Genomic DNA, 26,958 nt, shown 5'->3' with positions numbered 1-26,958 from the left:
AGTGACTAAGGCATTTAAAAGGAGTTCACCATTTTTCAACAAACAGAGGTTTTTGTCCCCCTGCCCCCTCCCCCTGGCATGTTATGGTCCTGCCCAAAGAAATACGATGTTTTCATTCACTTGCCCATCACAGCACTCAAGGAAAAATGACCATATAGGATTTCAAAGACAGAGGCTTCAGAATATCTAATAGAGTTATGCTTAGAAGTGTGTTTAATGCAGGAAACATGCATAACTAGCTCAGATATTACCACCAAAGTGGACATTTGAAATTGTGTACAAAAAAAAAGACAAGAAGAAATCACAGGCTGGTGGGCAATGTTAAGAAGGTACAAGGCTTGCAATGTATTAAGGAAATCTGCAAAACTGACAACAGGCAACAAACATTCACATCTTGTTGAGTCACAAATTTGGTTTTTTGAAACAAAATAGGCTGACCAGTGCTTCTGGTTTCACCAACAATATGTTGCTCTTCAGGTAGGATACAGCCAAAAGGTTATACAAGTTGCAAAATTACACTCTTTCAAAGTCATTATGTAACAAGAGCTTGTTTAGGTCCCAGGCTTTCTGCAGACCATTCATTTGATTGGCATTCTTTCAAATATACAAACAGAAGGATCAAAGTAACTGTCATATAAGAACTTGGTTATTATCTTATCTGCAAAATAAAGAAATCCGGGATGATCCTTCGTGAGCAATGCAGCTAACACATATTTCTTTGGACAAATACATATTCACATGTGTTTGCAAAATATTTCTAAATAGACTTTTCAAAAAGTATTTTTAGAGTAGTGCAATTTAACTTTATCTGCAATTGAAACCAGTGAGAGGTAATCCAGAGAGGACCACAGTCCCCCATGAGGATGCAGTCCTGTCGCTCTCCCCTGGGCAAAAATCCCCTTTAATGTCACTGGGAACTATAATGAGGAACTGTGCACAGGTAGTCCCTCAGGAATGAGTCTCTGCTCACTATGTGGGGAGCTGAGTGTGGAAGTCTGCATGCAGCTACCAGAGTATATCCCCAAGTACTCGTTATGCAGTGGCCACTACGACATTTGAAATGTAAATGTTTCTCATCTATGTTCCATGTAATTTATAAGATAATGCAAAGGTTTCCATGCAGTAGGGAAAGATCATATCAGAAGAACTGACTTTATTAACTAAGGAAAAAACCCTGGTATATCAGTTTTACCACAACTGCAAATTTCTCCTCTACACAGTATTTCACATTGGTAATGTTATACCATAAAGCATATTAATATGATCTTGTGATTTGGATGAAAAACCTTTTCTGCAAGTATCCACATTAAAATAGTTATGTGCACAAAACGTGTTCACAGTATGACACCCAAAGCAGTATGGAGTTAGTTTGACCCATTAGAGCTAAGCTATGTAGTACAAATGAAGGCTACTGGTACATGTAGAAAAATATGATAGGCAGTCAGTTACAAACCTGGCAGTATTTTGAAACAGAGATTTTTAGGTCTTACAATGGAATGATAAAGACAGCAGGACTGCTTTTGGGACAGATTGCTTTTGGGAACTCCAGAAGGTGATTTGCACTTGGTGTTTCTCACTGTCTTATAAGCAGTCCTACCACATAGAAAAATGTTGAACCTGGAGTTAACATCAGGGTCTGAAATTTAAAAAAATCTGCTAAAACTTAAGTGCAGTAGGGTCCACTCCATTGTATTTCTCTCGCAATATATAAAACATAGAAAATTGTAATGATGACTTACTGGATAAAAATCTTAATGCTCACAAACAAAATCTGAAAAACTTCTCAGTCAGACTTAAAGTTGAACATTTTATAGGTTTAGTTGGCATGATTTGACTATCTCATGTATTTTTGACCACCAAGTAGCAGTATATATTCTCCATTTTAGATTGACTCATTTAGTGTGCTACCTTATTTCTAACATGGCTTTAAAATGGCAAAAACCTTACTTGAAACAAATGTCTTTACAATGAGAAATAGATTTTCCATGAGAAACACCTTTTAATACTGTTACAAAATCTCCCCACTAGATAAAAAGGCAAGATAAATAAAAAGCTTAGAGAAAGGAAACGCTTCTTAGGCTTGCTCTTTTATCTTCCCCTGGCAGATGCTGGTCTCCTCAACACATGAAGCTGGCTAGGCAGGATTGTTTTTCTTTCTCTTGCTTGGGCTGTGAGTAGGATCTTCTTTCAGTTCATGGTATTGCATCTGTTTAAACACAAAGTTCAGAAAGAAAGTTGTCAGGTGGCAGAAAAAAAGAAAGAGGTTTTTTTCTGCCAGGGGATAAAAAATTAAGAAAAAAGATGACTTTCCCTCTAAAAATGGCACAGGATTTGCAGATGTGATTCACCAACAACAGAATGGCAGATCTAGAACAGGAAGGAAAACCAACACCAGGAAAATCCTACCAGGAATAACACTGCATGCTGATGTAAACTTAGAAAAGACTACTTTTTTTTTTTTTGTTTTCTCCATCAGTGCTAGCAGACAATAAGCATTATCATCTTCACCATGTTGGATACCGTTCCTCATAATGTTTCTTAAAAACTTGTTTATTTCTAAATGCCTACCACAGAGGGTATCAGATACAGAGAGGGTGTTTACACGCATATCTCCTACATAATTCCGCTCTGAACTGAAACTAGAAATATGGGAAGTCTATAATCTTTGTGACACCGAATGTGATTTATGTGCTAGATACTATCTTAAATCTTGCATGCTCTCTAGGGATTGTGTACTGCATCATAAAAGCTTGTAATTCACAACCTGCCTTTTTTTTTTTTTTTTTTCTTTTTTAAGGAGTTTATGAGCACAGTTGAACTGTGGCCACAGCAAAAGCTTTGACCTGCAGAAAGTAAAGGCCAAAGTGCTCTCAGAGTGCTGTCACAAGACACTGGGCTTGCCTCTTCCATTATTTGACCTTTCTGTTCCTTTTCTGCCTGTCCTGAGACACACTCCTCCCTACATTCTGCCCTATCCCAGTCAGATTTAAATTGTGCTGGATGCTGTTTAATACAAGCTCTAGCATCTGCTACCATCTCACAAATTCTTGTCCTTCTACTGATTGCTCCTATGGATTGTCAGAGGCACAACCAATGCAGGAACTTCTTTCTCATTGGAAAAAAATCTAGCAGCCTCCTTATGGTTCACGGATTATCCTCAGCTTGAGTTTGCAATTCCTTTCTGCCAAAGAATATAACAGTAAATCAAAATAACTGCTTTAAAAATTCTTTAAAAATATTAAAAAAAAAATATATATATATACACACCACTTGCACATCAGAAGGAACTCTGGACAGAAAGTCGAGTAGTTCATTGTTATCAATTGCATATGGATTTCGAATCTTCTTTGTAAATTTATTGATGCCTGCAAAAGTGAAAGTTCAAATGTTATTATCATAAGATATAAGATATCAAAAGATACACACTTTTGGCAAAGTTTTAAAACAGATTTTAGCATCCATTCTGAATCCTGACAGTAGCACCGAATGAATGCATGAATCGTAAACTTGGGCTCCAATGGTTGGACTCTGCTTCTGTGATTCCCTGTTTCAAAATGCAACAGTTCTAGGGACATTTTCAAATTCCTTCAATATGTTTTTTTGAAAGTAACAAAACCTGTGATTATTATGATGCAGTTGGAAAAAGCAGAGGCATAAAAAAATATTTCATTTCTGTAACAGAAAGAATGAGGAGAAATGGGCTTAATTGGAGGACACAATGCTCATAAAAAATTCAGAAGATTCAAGGAAAGTATTTTTTATGCTGAGGACAATGAAACATATGGGAAGCAGTGAAGTCTGCATCATATGAAGGCTTTAGAGAAGTTTGCACAAACCTCTGTGTGGGAATGACAGAGACGAGCTGTTGGCAGTGCAGAGAAGAGAGGATATGCTGCCCTTAGACATAGTGGTGTTATAATGCCTATTGATAATTAGTCTTCAGAAGCACCAAGAAAAATCATCCACAAAATAATCAGAAAGCAGTCTTTTCAATTAGACTTATTTTCTTATTATTACATTCACCTTGTCAGATTTATACACTTTGAGAACTTGGTTTGTGGGCACTGGGAACACATATCTAAGACATAGACAGGAACAGTGCAAACTGCATTGACTCTCATGTGAGCAGGAGAAAGTCAGGACACGATTAAAAATATGCCTTTCTGTGTAATCTATCCAGGCTAAATCAGATATAAGATAACATAGTTTACCTTCCACAAGGTCTTTGGTGCCCAGACTTTTCAGAAAGCTTTAACAAGGACATAAAGCCTTTGGATGGGGCATGCAAGATTCAGTGTCAACAACACCCATGGCCTCCGAGTGCATAAATCTTCAGTTCTGCAGCGTAGATAGGAGATGCTGCCCTCCCTTTATATGGCGTTGAATAGTAAGTGTTCAGAAGGAATATCTGACACCCAAACATCTTTGTTTAAGAAGATATTTTGCATCTGTGAGTGACTGCAAAATTTAAGGTGAACACCACTGTTTATTGCACATGGCCACTGGACCACCCATGGATGAATTCAGGTGGTATGAATTATCACATCTGATAAGGAAAGATACCAGTCAGCTCATGAAACCTTGAAAAAGGAAAAATGCTGCACAGATGGGAGGAGACACTACAGGAGAAGCAGAATACAAGAAGGGGATTAGTTTTTTCCAACAGTTTGAAAATTTTAAGATTAAAATAATAATATTTTTTCCACATAAACAGCTGTATCTGTAACCAGGACTCAACACTTCATCAAGTAGGATTAGGATGGAGAGGTGGTTCCTGCTCCACCCCACCTAACATACCACACTTTCAAGGACTGGTAGTCTCCACTGGGAGAGAGACAGCCAGGAAAGGATGGAAGATTTCTTGCTAGGGCAGGCCGAGAGAGGCAGACCCTATGTATGCACAGAAGAAAGACAGCTATACAAAAGATGACACATAATATGAAGAAATTTTAATTTAAAAACTCTGCCTTCCAAAGAACAAAATGGGCAGATGCTGCTACAGATCAGCTCAAACCTTCTTATGTAAGTAAGTTAAAAAAGAGAAATCAATGGTTTCCATAGGCAGGATAAATGAATAGGATGAAGAAATATACACAGGAGAGGCTAGAAACATGCAGTGATGGAGAAAACAGGTAGGTGTTTGGAATACTGCAATTTTTGAAAGGACAGCTGCTCAAAGCTATGATCAGCTTGACATGGCTATGTGAGAATTCATTTCAGCCTGAGGAGGTCTGGATTGTGGAACCTGCATCTATGCAGTACCTGTCTGGTCTCCTGTTATAATGCAACAGAAAAAGGTTCGTAAAGAAGGGATCATACATACACTTGCTGAGTAAGAAGTCACCTGAACTGAAATGCAGGAGAAAAACCTGGATTTGAAACCTCTAGTGGACAAAAGGGCTTCAAGTTCTATCTACATAACTTGTGTAACTTGAAGGCAAGGGAATGAAGGGATAAAGAGAGTGCAAGGTGCATTTATAATAATTTATGCTTATGCTATCCATCCATAGTTTGGGAGGCTTGGGAGTTGAGACTCTGCCTTACCTAAAACAGATATTTCTGTGGGAGTGTGAAACTTCCAGGGGTATGAGTCATGAGCTTTTTAAAGAACAGTTCTGGCTCTATAGTTCTGTGGATCTTGAAGGGGTATTATAATTTCAGGTTATTGTATCAAACCTGATGTAAAAAAGCAAGATGTCAGACCTGTCTGAAAAATGACAGAAAAAGGACAGACAAATACTTCAAACTTCCTGTATGTGTGCTAGAGGAAATGAAATTTTGGGAACAAACTAAGAGTCTGGGTTACATTTAAGTGATGCATGGTGTGGGGAAATAAGTAGAAGTCAAAGACAAGAAAAGAAAAGAAGCTCATATACTTGCTTTTGTTAGCTCTGTAGAAATACTTTCATTCATATCCTCTTTATTGCTTTGGCTATCATCATTTGAGAAAACATCTAAGAAAATTACTAATACTGACTAATATATAAAAAATAAATTCTTTGCAGTCAGTTGGATGATTTTATGCTGTCTCCTGTATTCAAAGGTTTTTCACAGAAGTGTGATTGCTATTCTCTCTTCAGAAAGAAAATCTAGCTACTGATGTAACTGAGACTGTGCTCTTCATAAGTCTGTGCTACTGGGTAAGGGTACAGCTGTTGGTGGTGTAAGATGTATGAAAAGATGTACAAATTAAAGCCTGGAGCACTATTTACAACAGATGTGGTAACAATAACTTTTTAAAATCAGTATAAAGAATAGATATAAGCACACGTAGTGAAAGTTTGGATCAATCATAATTCCATTCCCCTACCTGACCAGAGTTTCTGTTCATTATCAACCAGCCAAATGCCGCCTATTCCTTTCTGCCTAACTAAAGGTGACTCCTTAAACAGGTTTCTTGCTGCTATGTTTGCATACACTTTCACAAGATAAAGTACTGCAGTAAAAAAGGCATATTGTCCTAAATGCACCATATAGATTGAAATACCTCTGTTTGTGTATAAGTGGTGAAAATAAATCAGAGTAATATCTAGACAAAGCTACACTTTGATATATGAAGAATCCTCGTGGCTACATGTTTATAATATGATTAAGTCTAGAATGCCAGCCAAGAAAAATGCATTTTGCAGGTGGGCCTAAATATTTACACTATTGCAATTTTAAAGTAACACGCCTAATTCCATCATAGGGCAGCTTCATGACCATAAATAACAAAAACTACTGTCAAAGTAAATCATTCATTAAAAACCAGGTTTTTAAGTGGTACAGACAGTTTAAAATGGCTTTACTTACCCCAGACAAGGACAAGGTATCTCAGTGGAATGAAATACAGAATGACAGTGAACACAGAGAGAGCAACAATTGCCAGCCAGCTCAGAAATGGGACAGTCCAGTTGAATGTACTAAAAAAAAAAATTAACAAAAGTCAGAACTGAGGTCAGCAAACAAAGCCAATTGTGGGAGAAGTGTCAGTTTCCATCAGGGAGAACAAACTGAGTCTACTAATGAAGGCAGGGATGCATTTGTCATTCATCAGGGAGAGCCTGGGCTTGGACCCACTGTCAGTAGAAATGAAAGGAGGTCCTGGCTTTGCCCACTTTCCTGGTGAATTTCACTTCTCCCACCCCAGCAGTGCACATCTGCCAGGTGAATCACTGCTCTGCCTTTCAGAAATCTGAGTGCCTAACCCCAGTTTCAACATCAGGCAAAACCCACAGAGCTCCCTACTCCCCAGATGAGTTCACACAAGCAATCTACATTCCCTTCCCAACATCATGGTAGACTAGGATACAATAGTTGGAAGAGTACCGCTAAGAGTTTCTTGTTTTATCTCCTCCCTATTCCACTGTAAGGACAGCACAAGCAGCTAAAGGCTGAACAGGGACATTCCCCTCTGTCTGAGGTAGAGGTGCACTCCTTAGCCAAGTGTCTTCCAGCTTTGGGGGAAAAGGAAAAGGCAAGTGCATGACTGTGGAGAGATGGAAACTCATCCATGTGCTTAAGAAGGAGAGGGCTAAGGAAAAAAAAAAAAAAAAAAAAAGAGAGGATAGAACATTTAGTCATGAAGACAAGGATAATGCAACAGCAGTGGTCAAGGGAAGAAATGAAAACCCTCTGAATGTCAGAAAAAACACAACAACAAACTCTGACATAAGTAAAGGTTATCTATGAATAAAGGATGAGAATTTCTGGGATCCCATCAAAGTTTCAGGACATTACCTTTCCAAAAAAAGTCACAGATAAAAACATCCTCACTAATGGTTCCAGACTCTATCCTGATAAAACTCAGCTGGTCACCACATTCTGCAAAATTGAGGTGTGAGGAAGGGAGAGTTAATGGAACTTGAAAAAAGGTGATGTGGCTCTCCAACCCCTGTGTTCAGTGAAGAGAGAAAGACCAGATGATAATTTTATACATATCTCCCATAGGAATGTTGGTTAAGGGGAGCTTGGCTCAGTGGATTTGTTCCATGAAGGCACCACCATCTCATAAGTGTTGCATGACATTTATCCAGAAGGAAAATGTGGCTTTAAATATAAATTGTCTCATGATACACTTTAAAGTATTACTACTAGCTATATTCTCTGTCAGTGTGATTACATTATTTTGGCTTCTCTAGATGAATAATTGCAATTATCTTAATTGCAAGCCATATTTTCCATAATGAGCTCTGGCTCCCTGTGTTTATTGTCTTCTTTTTGCTGTGGCAATTTCGACATGTCTTCACTAACACTATGCTAGTGCCACTTAGTGTAGGACCCCTCCTTTTATCCTCAGGAGACACTTGCTCTTTTCCCCTTTTCTGTACACATTTGGGATGAACAGAAGGTTGAGGGTCTGCTCATGTTCCTGTGACTCAGCTTTGTGCAATGGATCACAGACACACCATGATGTGTGGGAGCATGGCTCCTCACTTAGCAAAGCTCCTTATGGGCTGCGTTAACACAGCATTCAGTACAGGTTTCCCATTATAGTTTTAGGAGCAAATTACAAAGATTTATAGTCTCACTCAGTTTACAAAATTCTGTAGCTCTCATTTGGTATATAATAGAACAAACCCTACCTCCAAAATGCACAATTAGAACTACTTAATCATCACGACAACTTCCACGAATAGCCTTTTGATAAAGGGCTTTTTTCAGAAACTGGCTCATTTTTCTAGCTGGAAAACTTCTGTGATACAATATGCTTGCACCTGCCTCTCCTGCTGTGAACACAGCCTGCCTGGAATTGTCCCTATGGGAACACTTTCCCAGGCTTTCCTATTAGGGATTTTGCTCTTAAATGCATAAATAGCAATCTCATCATCAAGACAGAACAGGACAGCATTAGAGATGATCCTCAGGATTCCTGCAGACTGACCTCCACTCAAGGAATAGGTTTCCTAAAATTCACTTCTGAAAGTGAATTGGATAGTGGTGAGATGCTCTTGGCTTTCAAGGTGCAGAACACCAAGTTAATTCTCTCCATGCATTGCAGCTGACAGCTGGAAGGTGTCTTTCTGGAACCTGTCTGACCTCAAGTAATAAACCTTGTGCTGCTCTCCACTGAGTATGCCAGAAATACACAATTACATTTCCTGCAGTAAATCTCAGAACCTCTCTTTCTTAATGTCTAGATTTGTTGGCAATTTTTGTATATTATGTATTAGGTCTTACAAATTACAAATACTCTAAAAGAAAGGTTTTGCTGACCTATAAATAAAACTTCCAGTAAGTGAACATATGTACATCCTTAAAATATGAAACCCCTATTCAGTTCTGTTTATTTCCTTTATCAAAATTGAATTTTTTATTATCAATTTTAAATAACAACCCCACAACAATTAGTTCTTTCTATTTTACTTAAAACTCTTACTTCTGATTTTTGTCCCAATTAATACAATTCTAAACTCCAGAATTAATATGACAGAATTTCCACTGACTGAGTGCCTCCATAAAGCAAAGTAAATATAGATGAGTTTGAACGATGGACTCCTCTGGAATAAATAAAAGTCTAACATTTTATATCTCTGTATGGAAAGATGTTAAAGAGTATTGGAGAGAAATCCAGCACCTGTGTCAGCACTTACTTCTTGATCCTTTCACCAAAGGAAGCGATTTCATCTAGGATATTCTGGACAGTGACACACACCTCCTGAATGGCATAAAGTCTATTCATAAATCCTTTCTTTTCACTGTCCTAAATAAAAGAATAGGAGTAGTTGAATAAAAGAATTTCTGACTGTAGGAAAAGGATTGAGTAGCCATCAGTTAAGTTTCAAAGAGTCCTGTGTTATAGATTCATGTAAAAGAAATAGGTAAAACCCAGCAATAGGAAAATGATTTCTTGTCCTGTAAATGGTGCTTGTTCCAATACTTATGGTTTGTTATATATGCTGAGCTGCACAAAATTTTGTCTGGTACTGCATTAGTTTCTAAACACATATTTGAATAAGCCAGGTCTCTAGGTTTTACACATGCTGAAGGTACCAACCTTGTATGTTGTGTGCTCTTTCAAGTGACAAGAGTCATAAAGTGGAATAAAGGCAGTTTGTTGATATGCCGGTTCTTGAGCTTACAGGAAAATAAAAATTTCTGGTGGAAGGCTCTGAGCAAGAAACCAGAAAAACTCAGCTCCTATGGAGAGCTGTTCTTTTTCTCCCAAATATCCATCTCTAAATCCAGACATGTTTGCAGCATCAAATCCACTAACAATACTGTGTTAGATGGGAATAAAATGAAGTATAACCATGGGGAAAAAAAGAAGTTTCTCTTCATTTTTTGCAGACTACAGATAAGCCAGAAGGTTATGTTCAACATTTCCAATGGGTTGTTGCCATATTACCCTATACACTTTGAATGTCATTATTGTTTTCTGCAAGTAAGAAATTGAAAAAAATGTTGTACTCTTAGGAAAATATTTCATTAAGGTAGCTCAACTTTTTATCATCACAATGTCATCACAGCGATACAACAGTCTCTGTCATTGACTGTAAAGTTCAGCATCTAGAGAAATATATGTTGCGTTCAATTTTTCTTTCCTTCCCCTGACGTGTAACTATCAGACAGTATATTTGTTCACTCATTTTGTTGACATTTTTGCTATCTTAATAAAATAGATTGGAAGAAAACATGATTTATCATTTAATCATTTCAATGTCTTTGGTTCTGCAATGATGTTGTCAATATTACCTATGAATATGTTTGAAAGTATTTAGTTAGAGAACACAGATTATCTAAAAAACATCCAGGAGAGAAGCAGACAGACAGAGATGAGAAAACTACTTTCAGTGATTAAGGTGTAATTTATAAACCAAGCACTTCAGACAAAGCAAAACCACCAGTTTCTCAGGTAATGGGAAAGACCTTATATTCTCACATAAGATTAATAATTATTATATCATAAAGAAATATTTTTATTTTTGCAGAAGGACCACAATGGATCAGAACCAGTGATATCAACTACATCCAGTGCTGCACAGCAACACAGAGTCATTCATGTAAGTTATTTGCTTAATATTTACTGCATTCTTGAAGCCTTTGCAATGACACCATTATTGTCCTCAAGTATACAATTTCTGAAGTTGCACATTATATATCCAGCATGCTTCATTTGTCATCAGAAAATAGGCACCTGCTCAATTCCCTAATATAAAACACATACTTCCAGTATAATGTTTTCTTGTATAGAAGAAGTGCACAATAAGCCATACTGGTATTTTTCTGCTTTCTGAATATGTATACCCCTTGCCTCTTCAATTTTGTTTAAGACATTCTGACTCTATGTAGATTTATTTTGATTTATAATTAACTTGAGCAAGAAAAGAATGATGTCACTCTAACAAAACAAATAACCTTTGTTGTCATATCCAGAACTCAAATGGGATTACATTGAAAAATCGTTACATTCAAAAGGCTGTTTTAATTTACAACTATTTTACACAATATACTTGTACCTTTATTCATGTCCTGATTTTGGAATGGCACTCTCCAATTTAGTGCTCCCACTGAGAATTTCCAAATCCTGCTGCTGCATGCTCACTCCCTCTCTCTCCCCAACCCCACTATTTTCAACCCACTGCACCTTCTGAGTTTAAAGGAAATCTGTTGACGTACTCTGAGGCAGGATTAGACCAAACAGCACAGGAAAGAGGAGGTGGTCAGAAGGATCTTGGTTCATCTTTGCCTAAACTATTCCAATTATTCCCACATGCCCCACAAATACTAACTGGTTTTTATTTCCTGCTCTAAATATTCGTGTAAAAAATAAACCAGGCTGGGAAAAACTGCACTTATTTTCTTCCAGCAAGATGCCGTGTTATCAAATACAACACATGAGCTACCTAAAGTAAACCAAAGGTCTTAATTATTAGTTTTTCGAACACTATTGGCATTTCCTTTCCAGAGAAAGAGGGTGTGAGAGACTGGAGGAGACTGCTGGCTTGAAACATTTCAGTTGCATGTGTGGGGTAAGGGGTAAGACAAGCCTTGCCCTGCTGAGCAGGCAGGTTCTTGTTGGTTCATCCACCCCATCCCCTGGAGCCTGTATCCCAGTCCTGCAGTGGCAGAGTGGAGGCAATGTTCCAAACCTGCCCCTGGAGCCCCTAACCCAGCCCCAGAGTGGCTATTAGATGTCCTACCTGGGGGAAGGGCCCAGGAAAACCAAAGTGTGCTCACGCCAGAGCATGAGGCAAGCATGTCCTGACCACTGGATTCAGCAGTGGTAATGTTTGCTCTTTTCTGTATCTCTTTTTTTTCCCCTTTGTTCTTTTTCTTCCAATTCCTTCTTCTTGAAGTCTAAGTAACTTAAAATCAGATGGGTTGGAGTTTGTCAGGTTGAATGGACTTGGAGCTTGCTAAATTAATGCTTTATGTTGATTCAATGTTGCTTTAAACTTTTGCCAAAGTTCCTTGATTTTCTGAAGCTACCAGTAAAGTTTTTGTTCTTTTGACGCTTCAGGAATATCTTGTCAATATTTTTCTTTTGTGTCTAACTCTGGGTAAAAGAAAAAACCGAACAATAAGCCCCTTTAAGGGACTTGGCAAGTGAGTTCTGGGGCCTTTAAGATGGGCCGTGACTGGAATCAATTTCATCATTTATGTAACTACAATTGCCAATTTTCTGGACATAATTGCCATTTAAATAGTAGATAAAATTTATAATACAAATCTAACAAAGCTTAATACAAAGCTTTATTAATATTTCATTTGTTTACAGTAAGCTTAAGGTATCTGAAAAGCAAGAGATTTGATAGGGAATGGTTGTGAGCACGAACTGTGAAAGCAGAGTCAAATTGATGTTGATGGTCTGACGTGAATTTTAAAAAGGGTATGAATCCAAAGTAAAGACTGAGATGACGTCCTCTTCCTCTTTCACAGGAAATTGTAGATTAAAGTTTGATATGCTGTTTGGCAAATAGTAATACTTAACATTACATACTGACTTTCAGCCGGAACTATATTTTCCTTTTGGTGAAACCAAAGCAAAACAAAGTAAATGACTAGTTCTAGACTATGTCGCGCTAATTTACACTAATCCCTAAATAAAATCCATGTTGTCTGAGTCTTTTTATTCAACATACTGTGCTTCCAAACCTATGACAAAATAGGGTGATTTCAGAAAGGATTATATCTGTAACCCCAAACCTCTCTTCTCTCCAAGTGAAAGTGCATTTAAAAACCAAACATTTTAAATGACCAGGTAAGCAGGACAGCCAGAAAAGAGAGGAAAAAAAAAAAAAAAAAAAGGAGTTTCAAGTACAGAGAGTACAGAGAACAAAACTCTGAATATTTTATGGTGGATAACTGTCCTACTAGTAACTTCCAGTTTGGAGAGAAAGGCATAGATTCTAGGAGGAGAGTTTTGAGAACAGAAGCAAATTCTTAAATATTTCAAGATGGTGCCTGGGCAAGAGACTCCAGATGGATCTTCCCAAAACAACCCTCATTGCCCAAGCTGGTATGATAGAGCACGTCTGCACACACCATAGCAACCAAGGCAAAGCCAGACTAACTTGTGATACACTCAGACAGTGGATACAACATCAGCACTGGTACGCCATCAGTGGTGTGGTCCTGTCACTTGGCCTCCAGAAGACACATGAACTTTTTGCTCGTGTCATGGATTACCTACTGTAAGGCCCCAGTAAGAGGACTTTACAGTGGTTCCCGTACTCTGGGTTAGATGCATGGGAGAAATGGAAACCAGATATTCTCAAGAGGTCAAAACAACACAAACGTTCACTAGCAAACTTTAGAAACATCAGAGAATTTTGGCAAAAGATTTAATACAACATCCAACCAATATAAAACACTTGGGCACTAACTTGGCCCATCCCACTTAGCAAATTTAAACTTGTTCAATGTTAAGTTACTTAAAATGTTCCAAAAAGAGACAATTGGAAGAAGAAAGTAAGAAAGACAGAGAAAAGATATAGAACAGCATACACAGAGCTCTCAGCTCCTGGGTTCCAGTGATGCTCAAATAGAAATATCAAGATAGAAACTCCAAGAGCAGGGAGGGTGAAGACACAGGCCTCCTGCCTGGCTTTAAGTACCCCTTGGCTTTTGTGGGCCCTCCTCCCAGGTGGCTCATTTGGCTGGTCATCTGGCCACTCAGAGCTGGCTTAAGCCAGAGTGGAGCCCTGCCTCCAGTGTGCCATGGTTGGCACCTCTGCCAGGCTGGGATACTGGCTCTAAGGATGGAGGGTGTGGGGCAGTTCACCGCCCCACCAGGGCAAGGCCTGACCCCGTTCCCTACACACAGGCATCCAAAAACACCTCAAACATCAACCCTTCTAGGCTCTGTCACCTGTGGCAGCAAAAGTATAACCCTGCTATCAATAAAGAACCCCTCTGATCATCTTTGACTTTTAATAGCAAGACCAAAAAAATCTCTATTGCTTAAACACAGCTTCTATGAGAAAACTCTTCAGATTATTTCAACTAATCATTGATGTCCAAAGCCAAGTCCATAAACAGGCACCCACATCATCCCTCATCAGGAGACTCAGCTATACACAGGGTTCTAACACTGTGGCAGACTTCCCTTTGTTGACTCATGAAATGGACCCAGAAGTAGTTCATAGTAAATGCATTAGTCCTTTTGTGGCAGGAGTCGTAAGTACTGTCCAGAAAAACATAAAGACACAGACTGTGAAATACTGGTTTATGGCCTGGCCATGCTGAAAACCCCAACTCAGGAAGTACCTTCCAAACCCTAACCACTGCTTTCTGTGAAGCCCACAAAGAAAAACATAGTAAGCCAACAATGTTTCAGTTCTGGAGCTATTTGATCTCCTTAAAGTCTTCTGAATCTCTATCAAAAGGCATCAGATCCGGTGACAGACACCCAGTTAAGTTTTTATTTTATCAAATGTGGGAGATAAGAAAGCCTATCCCCTTCTGGTGAGCAACAGAAAGCACTCTGGAAAAGGTTTGACCAACAGCGAGATGAAAAACAGGTCCTGTAACCAGAGAAGGGGTTGCAGGGCTGGTGTGTGGTCTCATACTTGAGGCAGTGATTGTTTGGGGAGATGCATGGACACCGTGTGATCGGAGAGCTGGTTGGGTAAAGGGATGCATGAGCAGAGACACTGCAGGGGCAGGCAGCCAAGGCACGCTGGTTTTGTCTAAGTTTAGAGCATAGAAAGGCTTGGTTTGCTGCAATAAATGATGTTCTTCGGAGCAAGCAAGAAGGAGGGCTGTGTGTCTTTGTTCCCCATTGCTACAATCAAATTCTCAGGTAAATGGAAGGAGGACAGACAACCATGATGATATTGCTGTCCTAAAGCTGACAGTAGAAGCAAGTCTTGAGGTAAAGCTGAATGGTCTATGGGATCTGGAGAGTGCACAATGTGACCCAAGGCTGGCCTCTTCATTACATCCTATAGCGAACTGAGAGAGTCAGGTTATTGCAACTGTTCTTCCACCTTGCAGGCTATCATTCATGGAACAGAAAAACCTCATTATTTTTCCCAATTCTTAAATTGAAAAAGTATGGGAAGACTCTTGAAGATATTAAAACTTTTCAGTGGGATCTTAATGATTCAGAAGTTCCCTTTCAGTAAGACAGATTGTAACTCTTGAAACTTTCACTTACTTCAAATAGTGACAGGTAGCATGTCCAGCAGACAGTTGCCTGCGTATGTTCCCTCTTCAGCATCAGCAAAATAGAAAACAAGGCGTGTTTGGTACTCCTTCCACTCTGAACAGCAGGAGCAGGCTTTCTTAAAGCACTGGCACCATTTCACCTCAGACATCAAACTTCTGGGTTATGTAGATAACCAGAACTGAGCTTTTAAACTTTGGGCTTCAACTTCACCCATATTACTGGGCACCACACCTTCAGTAACCACATTTTTCAGATCCTATCAGCTGTTTACAAATGCTCAATATGTTGTCTTTAAAATCTATGTGCTAGCATGTGTCTCTATGTGTGCATGGTGATGACGTCTGAAAGTAATTGCTCATGCCTAATTGGAAATCAGGCTGAGGATTTTAAAATATGGAGAAAAACACATAATAATGAAGAGTAGGGTTTTACAGAGAGAAATTATATTTGTGGTCATGATTATTAAAGAAAGAAGCAATAAACCGGTATTGCCTAGTAAGATTCCATGTTTAAAACTGCAGACAGTAGGGACAACAGAAATTATATAAACATGTAGAGTAAAATACTGAAGAGTCAGTAAAGAACTGTTAAAGAGACTTGTTTCACCACTGCCCAGCAGTGTAGATAAGATCTACAGCTGAAGACCTGGTGTGATAAGGAGCCATGAGCATCCGTTGATAATGGGCTGTGAATGCCCATGATAGTGGCAGTGAATGTGCCCAGCTATTAAAGGTGAGTGAACTCTAGGGCCAGCTAACCGAGTATATCACCTGTCATGGGAATATCCTGTGAATACCGTGTCCATGGTCACAAGCTGTAGTGGAACCACCCAGTCACTGCCATAGAGCACCACTGAGCCTCCATGTAAGCAAATGAACAGTGAGTTTGTCAGAGCCTTCCTCACCAACAGATGAAGAAAGAAGGATCTTCCCAGGATGCCACAGATTCTTGGTGGTGATTGCCTCTCTTGCTTTCTGTAATTCTTTGCTTTTTCCTACGTTTCTGTTTTCTTTTTTGCTCTTTCTTTGATAATGAATAAATGTGTATTATCATTTTGATTATCAACATTTGACCTCCTTTTTGTCTTAATCTCACTCTGGTAAACTGGAATCCTGCCCATCCCTGTGTTTGCAGCTTAGGACACATTTTCAGATTCCAGATTCATAAACACTCACTGTTTATGAAGACACCACACCTGTGAGCACGAATAACCTGCTCTTAGCAGCGGGGTTGAACTAGATATCTCCAGAGGTCCCTTCCCACCCTAAGAATTCTGTGATCCTGTGTGAATATTACAACAATCTGTTCTTCCTCAAACAGTACACTGAGAATTGATAAAAATAATTTTGAACCTTCTGCGACTTTTTGGCAGTACCACTTATGTAATGAATTACATTTTCTCATGGACTGCTGCATTGCTAGAAGATAAATATAAAACTGGGGGAAAAATTGTCAAGAGCTACAGTAATAATTCTAAAGAAAAGAAGATATTGCAAGCTTTCCAGAGTAAAGAAATAACACTGTAATGGCAATTATGTAAATTATGTTAAAATTGAGATTTTTTTTACTAGTTCTCTTTATTTTCTGTTTCTCCCAATCACATTCCACAGTGTTGCTGAGTGCTGTTTTAAAAATATGTTCCTTCCTGATCTCTCCTTCATGGCACATTTGAACACTATAAGGACAGCACTCCAGACAAAAGGCAGAAACATGGAGGCACTAGAGCCAGTTTATAGAGCAACGTGTCATTCCACCAAAGGTCCATCTAGTGAGGAGAAACAAAAACTTACATTTTCCTTGCATGATACCTTTTTGACTAATGCTAAATCTTTAGTAGGTGTTCATTTCATATGTACTCTAAGCAAATATATTAGTTGGAAAAGGTGAAAAAGCTTATTTGTTCATAGTGATAGATTTGGAGAAAAAAGTCAACAATGCCAAATTTTGCTATGCCTTTCTCGGCCTAACTCTGGAAGGAAATTCATAGAACCCAGGTGCTGTACAGTTAAGCCCTGGGGTGACTAGAATACACACAATGAATGTGCTTTAGGTCAATGTTTTAAATACCTAAAATTCTTCTTTAGAATGTCTTTTTCTTCACCCCTTTGACTATGCTGAAAGAAGGGAAGAGACTATCTTACTTTACCTGAGTCAGAACAACACTGGATCTTGACAGTGATCTCATTAATACTCCTTTCGTACCCAGGCACCTCAATGTAATGCAAAAGAGGCTAACACAGAAATCTTGGTATATTGTGCATCAGCTGTTTGCAATAGTAAATTTAGTCAGAATACAGTCCTGGTATTCCACTAAAGAACAAACTTTGGCCATGATTTTACAGTTGAATTTGTAAATTCCAGTGGTTCTAATGTGTTTGCCCTATGCTGAAGGAAAAACTGCAATTAATAAGGTGCTCATTAATGCAGCTCTTCAAGTGTTGTTACACAAATGTGAGGGATGATAGACACAAAAGTTAAATCTCAAGGGTCAATCCTCAAAATGTAATGAAAGAGCCTGCTAGTTTTATTGGAAAGTTATTTTAAATAAGAAGAACCTTGACATTCAAGAGCCTGGAAGAACAGTGGAATGAAAACAAGACCTACCAGCTGGTATAAAAAGTCTGCATGTGGATAGGGATGAAAGAAACAGACAGAGAAACCAGAAAGGGAATGCTGAAAGACTCAGCTTAGCAAAACAACTGAACAGTTGAGGTTATCTATAATTGTTGTTTATCTAAATCATACACACACATTTTTGTTGTCCACTCATTATCAGTAAGATAATCAAAAATAATCATCAAAACAATAGAGTAGTCTGTTTTGAAAGTTAAAACTAGCCTGAAAATTTGTCTTTCAATAAGTGCCTATACACATATGGGAATTGATATGCAGCCATACTGCTAGAGTTAGTAATCTGAAATTTTAGTTATAGTTCTGAAATACATTTTCTTGGATGTAGCAGAAGTAAAAGTTAATTTGATACTTTAGTGTATGTAGAATGTAATTTTAATTTTCTCCTTGCAAATACTACAGTGTAAAACAAGCTTTTGCACAAAGGACAAGACTATTCAATATTACCTCCACACTGGGCTAGGACACCCTGCATCAAACTCTGCATTTAGATTTACTTTCTCAGAAGTTTTCCAGTCCTGTGTTGACAAGATATTATGATCTTAGTACTCCTAATATGCCATGCACCTAAACAAACAGTTCTGGTATTTCTTTCTCAGACTTCCCACTATTAACAACATCTTTAGATCAAGCACAGAAAAGAGTAATTTTGTATTTCAAAATTCATGTGATCATACCTTGAACTGCTAATGTTTTCATTTCACAGAAATCACAAAAGATTCCTTTCCCTGAAATTTCTTACTCAAACTAGCAGAGATAGCTTTGGTATGAAATTGCCTGGGCCTCTGCTGAGCAGAGGACTACAGAAAAGTCTTTAGTGTTGGTATTTGCTGCCCAAACAGTGTTCATTTGGATTAACTAATCCAATCTTATTCAAGTCAGTTTTAGATTTCAGTGGTTTAACTCAATGGCAAGTTGCTATGGGAAAAAAACAAAACCCAATTTCCCAGGGACACTATTTGTAAAGAGCAACTGCACAGAGAGATAAAATTCTTAGTGGCTACATGTTGCTTCCATACCCTGAGGTCAAAAGAGCCCAGATGTCCTACACCATTTGAAGAACAAACCCTAGAATCTTAAACACTTGATTGCTGTCAAGTGATCAATCATTAGGAATATGATCTGGAAAAGTAAAACATTAGACCTTAGCTCAGGTAAACCAGAAAATGTAGATTATTTGAAATACTTAATTCTAAACATGAACCTATAGCAATGAAGATGAAAATAGTAGTATGTGAGATCTGTTGGAATTCTTGGTATGAGTTGAATGTTTAAAGGAAGTCAACTTGAAAGCTCTTTTGGAAAGAATCACAAATACTCAAAATCAAAAAGGACAATACCATGACCATGATCACTGGCTCTGTTACTTTAGCTCAGAAGAAATCCTACGATGTCTAGAGCAGGAAAGATTACATGATGTTCTAAAGGCAGTGGATATATAAATATACATTTAAAAACAGCAGATACATTTATCCAAGGAATCTATCAAATTGATAAATTGAAGAAAGAAAAAAACCAAGCCATTCAAACCCACTCCCTTTTTACATAACTCCCCTGGATAAATGCTAAACTCCGCTTTTGGAAAGTTACACAGTGCAGAAAAATAGTTTGGCATTTCAGGCAAAGCAATATAAAAGGGAAGAAAACAGTGGCATCTAGAAAATAACCCTGCAAATGTCCTGGTGGTACAGTGGGCAAGGAATGATGAGTGAACCAAGAATTCTAGTGTGTCTTTTAAGAAAATCTTGGGAACAACTTGAAAGTGCTCCATTGCCCATTTGCCTTCTATGCTTACTTCACTGAAATCAGAAAAAAGCCCCAAAGCCAAACAAAATTAAAAAACCCCAAGCCAAACCAAACTAAACCAAACCAAAACAAAACAAAAGAAAAAAACCCCACAAAACCAAAAAAAACCCCACAAAACCAAAACAACAACAAAAAAACCCCAACCCAATCGAACCCAGCAAAAAACCCCGAAGTCCCCCTAAAAAACTCTCCAGAAATCCCCAACAGACACACAGAAAAACAGACAAAGAAAAATCACCAACCACAAACCAAACCACACCCTTTTTAATTTGTTAGGAATTACTGAAATTTTGGAAAAGATCTAAATCTGAGCCATGCAGTGAAGATGTGGCGGTATCATTAAAATGCAAAATCACAACAAAAGGTAATTTGTAATGATGTTATTTTAATGTCTTCCTACTACAATAGTCTGTTCTACATTCATTTTAAATATGCTTCAGCATGCTAATTTCTCAGAAGTAAAAATACACATATTTATATTGGACCACAGTAAACCACACTCTGACTGAAGACTGTGAAAGGTGCTCACATTCTGGTGATGTACTGCAGACTACAATATCAGAAGGAAAAAGAGTAGCTCAAAGGCATTTATTTAATCAAATGTCTATTTTTTTCCCAGAAAAACAAGTATTTGTAGCTTAGGGAAAGGCTTTGGCTGCACACTGCATGTATGTATCTGTTACTTCACAATAAAATATTTAGAAAAAGCTGCTAGCTTGTCTTCAGTCACTTAAAGTAAATTTCCTTCTAGAATTCAATATTAAGACTTCCTAACTTGAACTGATAATGAATGGAGCTGCTTTAGAAGGAAAAAGGAAAGCAAAATGTTGTTAAAATTAAGTACAAAATCCGTATGATTACTGCAATGTTGGAATGACAGCTGAAAAAATAAACAGCAGGAAATACAAACATTTGTCATTCTTCAGGACTGACTAACTCGGCCACTAAGCACTCATGACAAAGGAAGCATACTGGGTCACAGACGATACTGTTTATACTAAATCTTGCAACTAAAGAAAAAAAACAGCTGAGATACACCTAATGTAAGATAAAAAATAAGCATTCAACAGAATTTATCTGCTTTCCTGAAGAAACAAATATGTAAAGTATTTAACCAGTCACCATGTGATATGTATTTCCCCCATTTACCTTTTTTCCCATCATCTCCTCGCCTGCATAGTGCCTATTTAAAAACTTCCAAGTACCAAGATCAACATATACAAATGCCAGATGAGGAGGGCTGGGAAACCTGCAGCTGACAGCAAACTAACAAATTGTTGCTGTTTAACAATTCAGAGTGGATATTGGACATTAAGCAAGTGAATGAATGAGAAAGACTTTAGGCAAAAAGGGGCACCCAACAGCACTTAGCCTGAAAAGCTGCAAAAGAGCTGGCATTCAACCCATGATGCATTCCTGCTCAAAGGGGATGCTTTTGAACACAGAATTATTTTCAGCAGAGAAAACAGGAAATTGTAAAGAGAATTACAATTCCCTCTTCCTAAATTCCTGATCCTTTTGCATCATTTTCACAACTGCCAGGGATCCATGTAGGGTGGCATCAGCTTTAAAGGTTTGCTGGCACCAGCTGTCCACAGATGCAGAAGCACTGTGCCATCTCCTGCTCCTCCAGCTCCACTACTGCTGCTCTGACGGCGAGTGTTGTATAGCGCATCATCCCTAACAAGGTGCAGACTGTTTAGGATAGCCTATTTTATTCACACAGGCCTTTTCAGCAGAGAGGACAAATTAGCCCTCCATCCTTAAAAAGCTGGCGTCTTCCAAAATTTTAAGCTCATTGCTTGTTTTTGTGACACTCAGAAAAGCAACAATCACCAGCCACACTCAAAGAATTCAATGACAGCTCTCTTCTTCAGTTTTCAGTAGTCTTTGTATTATTTATTGTCTAGTAAATAAAGTTGAAATGCATTTCAGCCTTGGTTGCAAACTCAGTACCCAGTTGCAGTCCGACAACAGCAGGGAATAAAGCTGCCAATGTAAATTTTTTTTTTCTCCTTTGTGACTGCTTTCCTTAGATTTCATTATTTATCCTAGATCTGCACTTTGTCATATCTGGGGCACAGCAATACTAAGTAAACAGAGAGAAGTGATGTGAAATTTTTATCACAGAAACAACTGGCTAGGAGGTGATACTATATTCAAGCTTTTCCCAGGGAAAACATAGAAACGAGCAGGTGCCATTCTTCTAGAAAGCTGTGCTATTCTAGTCTGATAGTTTGGGATTAAGCACACAGACACTTGAGGTGTTTAGACTTTGTGGCACAACAGTTATCTAAGAAGCTGTAATAAGAAACTCCACTGGATTAAAACAGCTTTTTGAAAAGCGGCAGTTTTGTGTGATACTTAAAAATAGCATTTGCTATTTTAGCACAGTTCTTTGTTATCAAAAAGGTGGAAGGACAGCTCACACACAGCATGGGGTGAACATGTGCTTGTGCAGAAACAGAAGGGTCAAGAGAAATGAGCACATTAAGGTCAAACAGTTATACCAACTTCTCCAAGTATTTCTCAGGCTTTCAGAGAACGAAGTGGCAGGAGTTTCCACAGCTGTTCCAAGTTACTCTCAATGGCTTTTCCTTTCCTGAGTTTGCCCATTTATTTTGAACCTACATAAGCCTCAAGAACCTATACAACACTGTTAGTGTTTCAACTATTTTCCCCCAGATTCCTTCAGAGTTTTTAGGCAAACACCATCCAGTCCTGATAATTTGTTATTACTAATTTTGTTGATTTTTTTCCTGTAACTTCTTTTACCAAAACTTGAATTGAAGCAGACAAACCCTATGGAAACTTCACCAAGGTCTTCCATAAAGAATACACAAGTAATTACAATTATATCTTGAATCCAAGGCCCATGGGTAGGTTGAGTTCCTAGTACAATACACTGAAATTTGCAAATTAGTTAGTACTTGAAACTATTGAGAATTTTAAAGAACTCAAATCAACAATGAGAAGGCAACTGATAATCTACATTGTACTTAAAGTGTTAAGCTGTTGCTAAAAGAAAAAGGATATCAAAATAACTATGAAAGAGGAAAGAAGTAAAAGAGCCTTTTATATATACACAATGAAAGATAAATTGTGAAGATTAATTGAGATGATGTTTAACATATTTATAAATCTAGATCAAAAGAAGGAAGGTTGAGATACCCAGTTCGGAGGTGACAGAATTACTTAAAGATGTGATATGAAACTTCTAAGGAATACAGTGAAGTTAATTGAATTACTAACACTAGTAGTTTACTTAGTGCCATTGTTATGAACGAAAAAAAAAACAACAAAACAAAACAAAAAAAAACCCAAAAAAACACCAACCACCCCACAACTGACCCTCTCCTGGCTAGAGTAACACCCCCCACACCCCAGACAATCTGAGCAGGGAGAGCTGCCCTGAAGGAAAGTTGCCTGGCAACTTTTCCCTACCTAATTGAAATGTGAAAAGAAGCTGCCCACACCTAGATAGCCCTATTGTCCTTTGTAACTACCTCATTTAGCAAGAGTAACTTCGGCTATGACCAGGACAAATGCATATGCATTTGGATATGCAGATAGGGCAGGGCCGCCCCCGTGGATCCTGGGAGGTTTTTTTGGGGGATACTGCACCCCGGGACAGGAAGCTGGATTCGTCAGAAGAGAATGAGATAGTGCCCTGGCTGAGCGGGGAGTGGATGCACCTCCTGGCCTGGTTTGAAGATTGGCCATGACCTGTGAGGAGCCTGAATGGAATGGGAACTGGCCAGCTGAGCTGACTGATGCAGAGAATGGGAAACTCTTGAAACTTTTCCCTGAGGGCAAAGAGCTGACTGCCAGTGCTCTGCCTTCTGATGGTTGACCAGAGAGAACTGCCAGCTGTTTCTATGGGAACAAGGACTCAGCATCCACTGGGACAGCACCTGCTCCTTCAGATGGCTGCAGCAGCGTGGAAAACTCCGATCGGACTTTGCAATCCTGCTGATGATTTTAATAATGAGCTGATCACTTTAATAAAGAGCTGAATATTAATAAAGGCATATGCCCTGTTCTTTTCAATTGGGGACTCGTCCGGGATAGCCACGCCCACAAAGGACCACCCCCAAAGAAGACGATCATCTGCTTCGAGGGATCCTTGGGAATCGCTGGCTACCCCCGGACCTTGGCATCAGCGTGGGACCAAGCAGCACAGAAGAACGCAGGATCGGCCCTGGGATCAGCGCTGGATCGGCCCTGGGATCATCGTGAGACCAAGCAAAGGAGAACGCCAGATGGGTGAGATAAATCCGTGGCGGAAATGGGAGGCGAGTGAATGAGTGCTTGAGTGAGATGGGGGCCGGCAGCTCGGACCCCCAGAGCGAAAGTGGACCCCCTAGTATCGCGTTTCCGGTCTCCCGAGAGGGTGCCGGCCGAGAACGGGCGGGAAGCGAATGGCATAGAAGAGTGACTGAGGCGCCTCCTTGGGGGAGGGCCCCATCGAGCGTGCAAAGGCACAAAGGCTCTTGAGGTGTGAGGTAAGATCCTCAGCAGGGCAGGTGAGAGGTCCCTGGCAGGGCTGCCCCAGAAGGCAGATGAGAGGAGATCCCCAACAGGGCAGGTGAGAGGTCTCTGGCAGGGCTGCCCCAGAAGGCAGGTGAGAGGAGACCTCAGCAGGGCAGGTGAGAGGTCCCTGGCAGGGCTGCCCCAGAAGGCAGATGAGAGGAGATCCCCAACAGGGAAGGTAATGTCCCTGGCAGGGCTGCCCCAGAAGGCAGATGAGAGATCCCCAACAGGGAAGGTAATGTCCCTGGCAGGGCTGCCCCAGAAGGCAGGTGAGAGGAGACCCCAGCAGGGCAGGTGAGAGGTCTCTGGCAGGGCTGCTCCAGAAGGCAAGTAAAAGAAGATCCCTGGCACAGCAGGATGCCCCATCAGGCAGGCGAGGGATGATCCCCGGCAGAGCAGGTGCAAGGTAATGTCCCTGGCATAACAAGACAAGATGCTCCAGTAGGCAGGCGAGAGAAGATCCCCAGCAGGGCAAGTGAGAGGCCCCTGGCAGGGTTACTCCAGAAGGGAATTGAAAGAGGATCCCGGGCACGGCAATATGCCCCATCAGGCAGACGAGGAAAGATCCCCGGCAGAGCAGGTGCAAGGTAATGTCCCCGGCATGGCAAAACAAGATGCCCCAGTAGGCAGGTGAGAAAAAGTCCCTGGCAGGGCAGGTAGAAAGTCTCGGGCAGGGCAGGATGCCCTGACAGGCAGGCAAGGAAGATCCCTAATATGGCAAGTGGGAAGTCCCTGGCAGGATAGGACATGATGTCCCAGGAGGCAGGTGGGCTGTCCCCAAGAGAGTTTAAGCATATCCGGGCAAGCAAGTAAGATATCATTAGCAAGCAGGAAAGCAGGCATAAAGGTGAGGAAACAGACAAGAAAGCAGACAGGCAAGCAAGAAGGAAAGCAAGATTTATGAGCAAAAAAAAAAAAAAGGCAAACAAAAAGAGCAGCCAGATAAACAAAAGGGAGGCGAAGGGGACTCGGCCGGAGTTCGGGTGTGAGGCTCGGCAAGACGTTCGACCCCACCCCGGCAGGGAGTTCGAGTCTCCTAAGCCTAGGGGGCAAAGGGGGCTTGGCCGGAGTTCAGGTGTGAGGCTCGGCAGGACGTTCGACCTCAGCCTGGCAGGGAGTTCAAGCCTCCTAAGCCTTGCAGGAAAGGGAGGCGAAGGGGACTCGGCCGGAGTTCGGGTGTGAGGCTCGGCAGGACGTTCGACCTCACCCCGGCAGGGAGTTCGAGTCTCCTAAGCCTAGGGGGCAAAGGGGGCTTGGCCGGAGTTCAGGTGTGAGGCTCGGCAGGACGTTCGACCTCAGCCTGGCAGGGAGTTCAAGCCTCCTAAGCCTTGTAGGAAAGGGAGGCGAAGGGGACTCGGCCGGAGTTCGGGTGTGAGGCTCGGCAGGACGTTCGACCTCACCCCGGCAGGGAGTTCGAGTCTCCTAAGCCTAGGGGGCAAGGGGGGCTTGGCCGGAGTTCAGGTGTGAGGCTCGGCAGGACGTTCGACCTCAGCCTGGCAGGGAGTTCAAGCCTCCTAAGCCTTGTAGGAAAGGGAGGCGAAGGGGACTCGGCCGGAGTTCGGGTGTGAGGCTCGGCAGGACGTTCGACCTCACCCCGGCAGGGAGTTCGAGTCTCCTAAGCCTAGGGGGCAAAGGGGGCTTGGCCGGAGTTCAGGTGTGAGGCTCGGCAGGACGTTCGACCTCAGCCTGGCAGGGAGTTCAAGCCTCCTAAGCCTTGCAGGAAAGGGAGGCGAAGGGGACTCGGCCGGAGTTCGGGTGTGAGGCTCGGCAGGACGTTCGACCTCACCCCGGCAGGGAGTTCGAGTCTCTTAAGCCTAGGGGGCAAGGGGGGCTTGGCCGGAGTTCAGGTGTGAGGCTCGGCAGGACGTTCGACCTCACCCCGGCAGGGAGTTCGAGTCTCCTAAGCCTAGGGGGCAAGGGGGGCTTGGCCGGAGTTCAGGTGTGAGGCTCGGCAAGACGTTCGACCTCAGCCTGGCAGGGAGTTCAAGCCTCCTAAGCCTTGCAGGAAAGGGAGGCGAAGGGGACTCGGCCGGAGTTCGGGTGTGAGGCTCGGCAGGACGTTCGACCTCACCCCGGCAGGGAGTTCGAGTCTCCTAAGCCTAGGGGGCAAAGGGGGCTTGGCCGGAGTTCAGGTGTGAGGCTCGGCAGGACGTTCGACCTCAGCCTGGCAGGGAGTTCAAGCCTCCTAAGCCTTGTAGGAAAGGGAGGCGAAGGGGACTCGGCCGGAGTTCGGGTGTGAGGCTCGGCAGGACGTTCGACCTCACCCCGGCAGGGAGTTCGAGTCTCCTAAGCCTAGGGGGCAAAGGGGGCTTGGCCGGAGTTCAGGTGTGAGGCTCGGCAGGACGTTCGACCTCAGCCTGGCAGGGAGTTCAAGCCTCCTAAACCTTGCAGGA

At 40.9% G+C, this 26,958-nt stretch overlaps 1 protein-coding gene across 2 annotated transcripts in view; it reads right to left on the bottom strand.

Annotated features, from left to right (window-relative positions):
• Window positions 1-195: 195 nt before the first annotated feature.
• MCTP1 (multiple C2 and transmembrane domain containing 1) overlaps window positions 196-26,958 on the bottom strand; it is a 231,010-nt gene continuing 204,247 nt past the window's right edge. For both annotated transcript variants that reach the window (XM_063422940.1, XM_063422941.1), the window contains 4 exons: window positions 9,573-9,682; window positions 6,793-6,902; window positions 3,268-3,365; window positions 196-2,206 (listed from right to left, as the gene is read on the bottom strand). In XM_063422940.1, the coding sequence (XP_063279010.1) occupies window positions 2,135-2,206; window positions 3,268-3,365; window positions 6,793-6,902; window positions 9,573-9,682 (390 nt within the window). In that variant the 3' untranslated portion in view covers window positions 196-2,134. The remainder of the gene's footprint in view (window positions 2,207-3,267; window positions 3,366-6,792; window positions 6,903-9,572; window positions 9,683-26,958) is intronic.

Source organism: Prinia subflava, chromosome Z (genome assembly GCF_021018805.1).
Source record: "Prinia subflava isolate CZ2003 ecotype Zambia chromosome Z, Cam_Psub_1.2, whole genome shotgun sequence".
Taxonomy (NCBI): Eukaryota; Metazoa; Chordata; class Aves; order Passeriformes; family Cisticolidae; genus Prinia; species Prinia subflava.
This window is presented reverse-complemented; position numbering and strand designations above follow the sequence as displayed.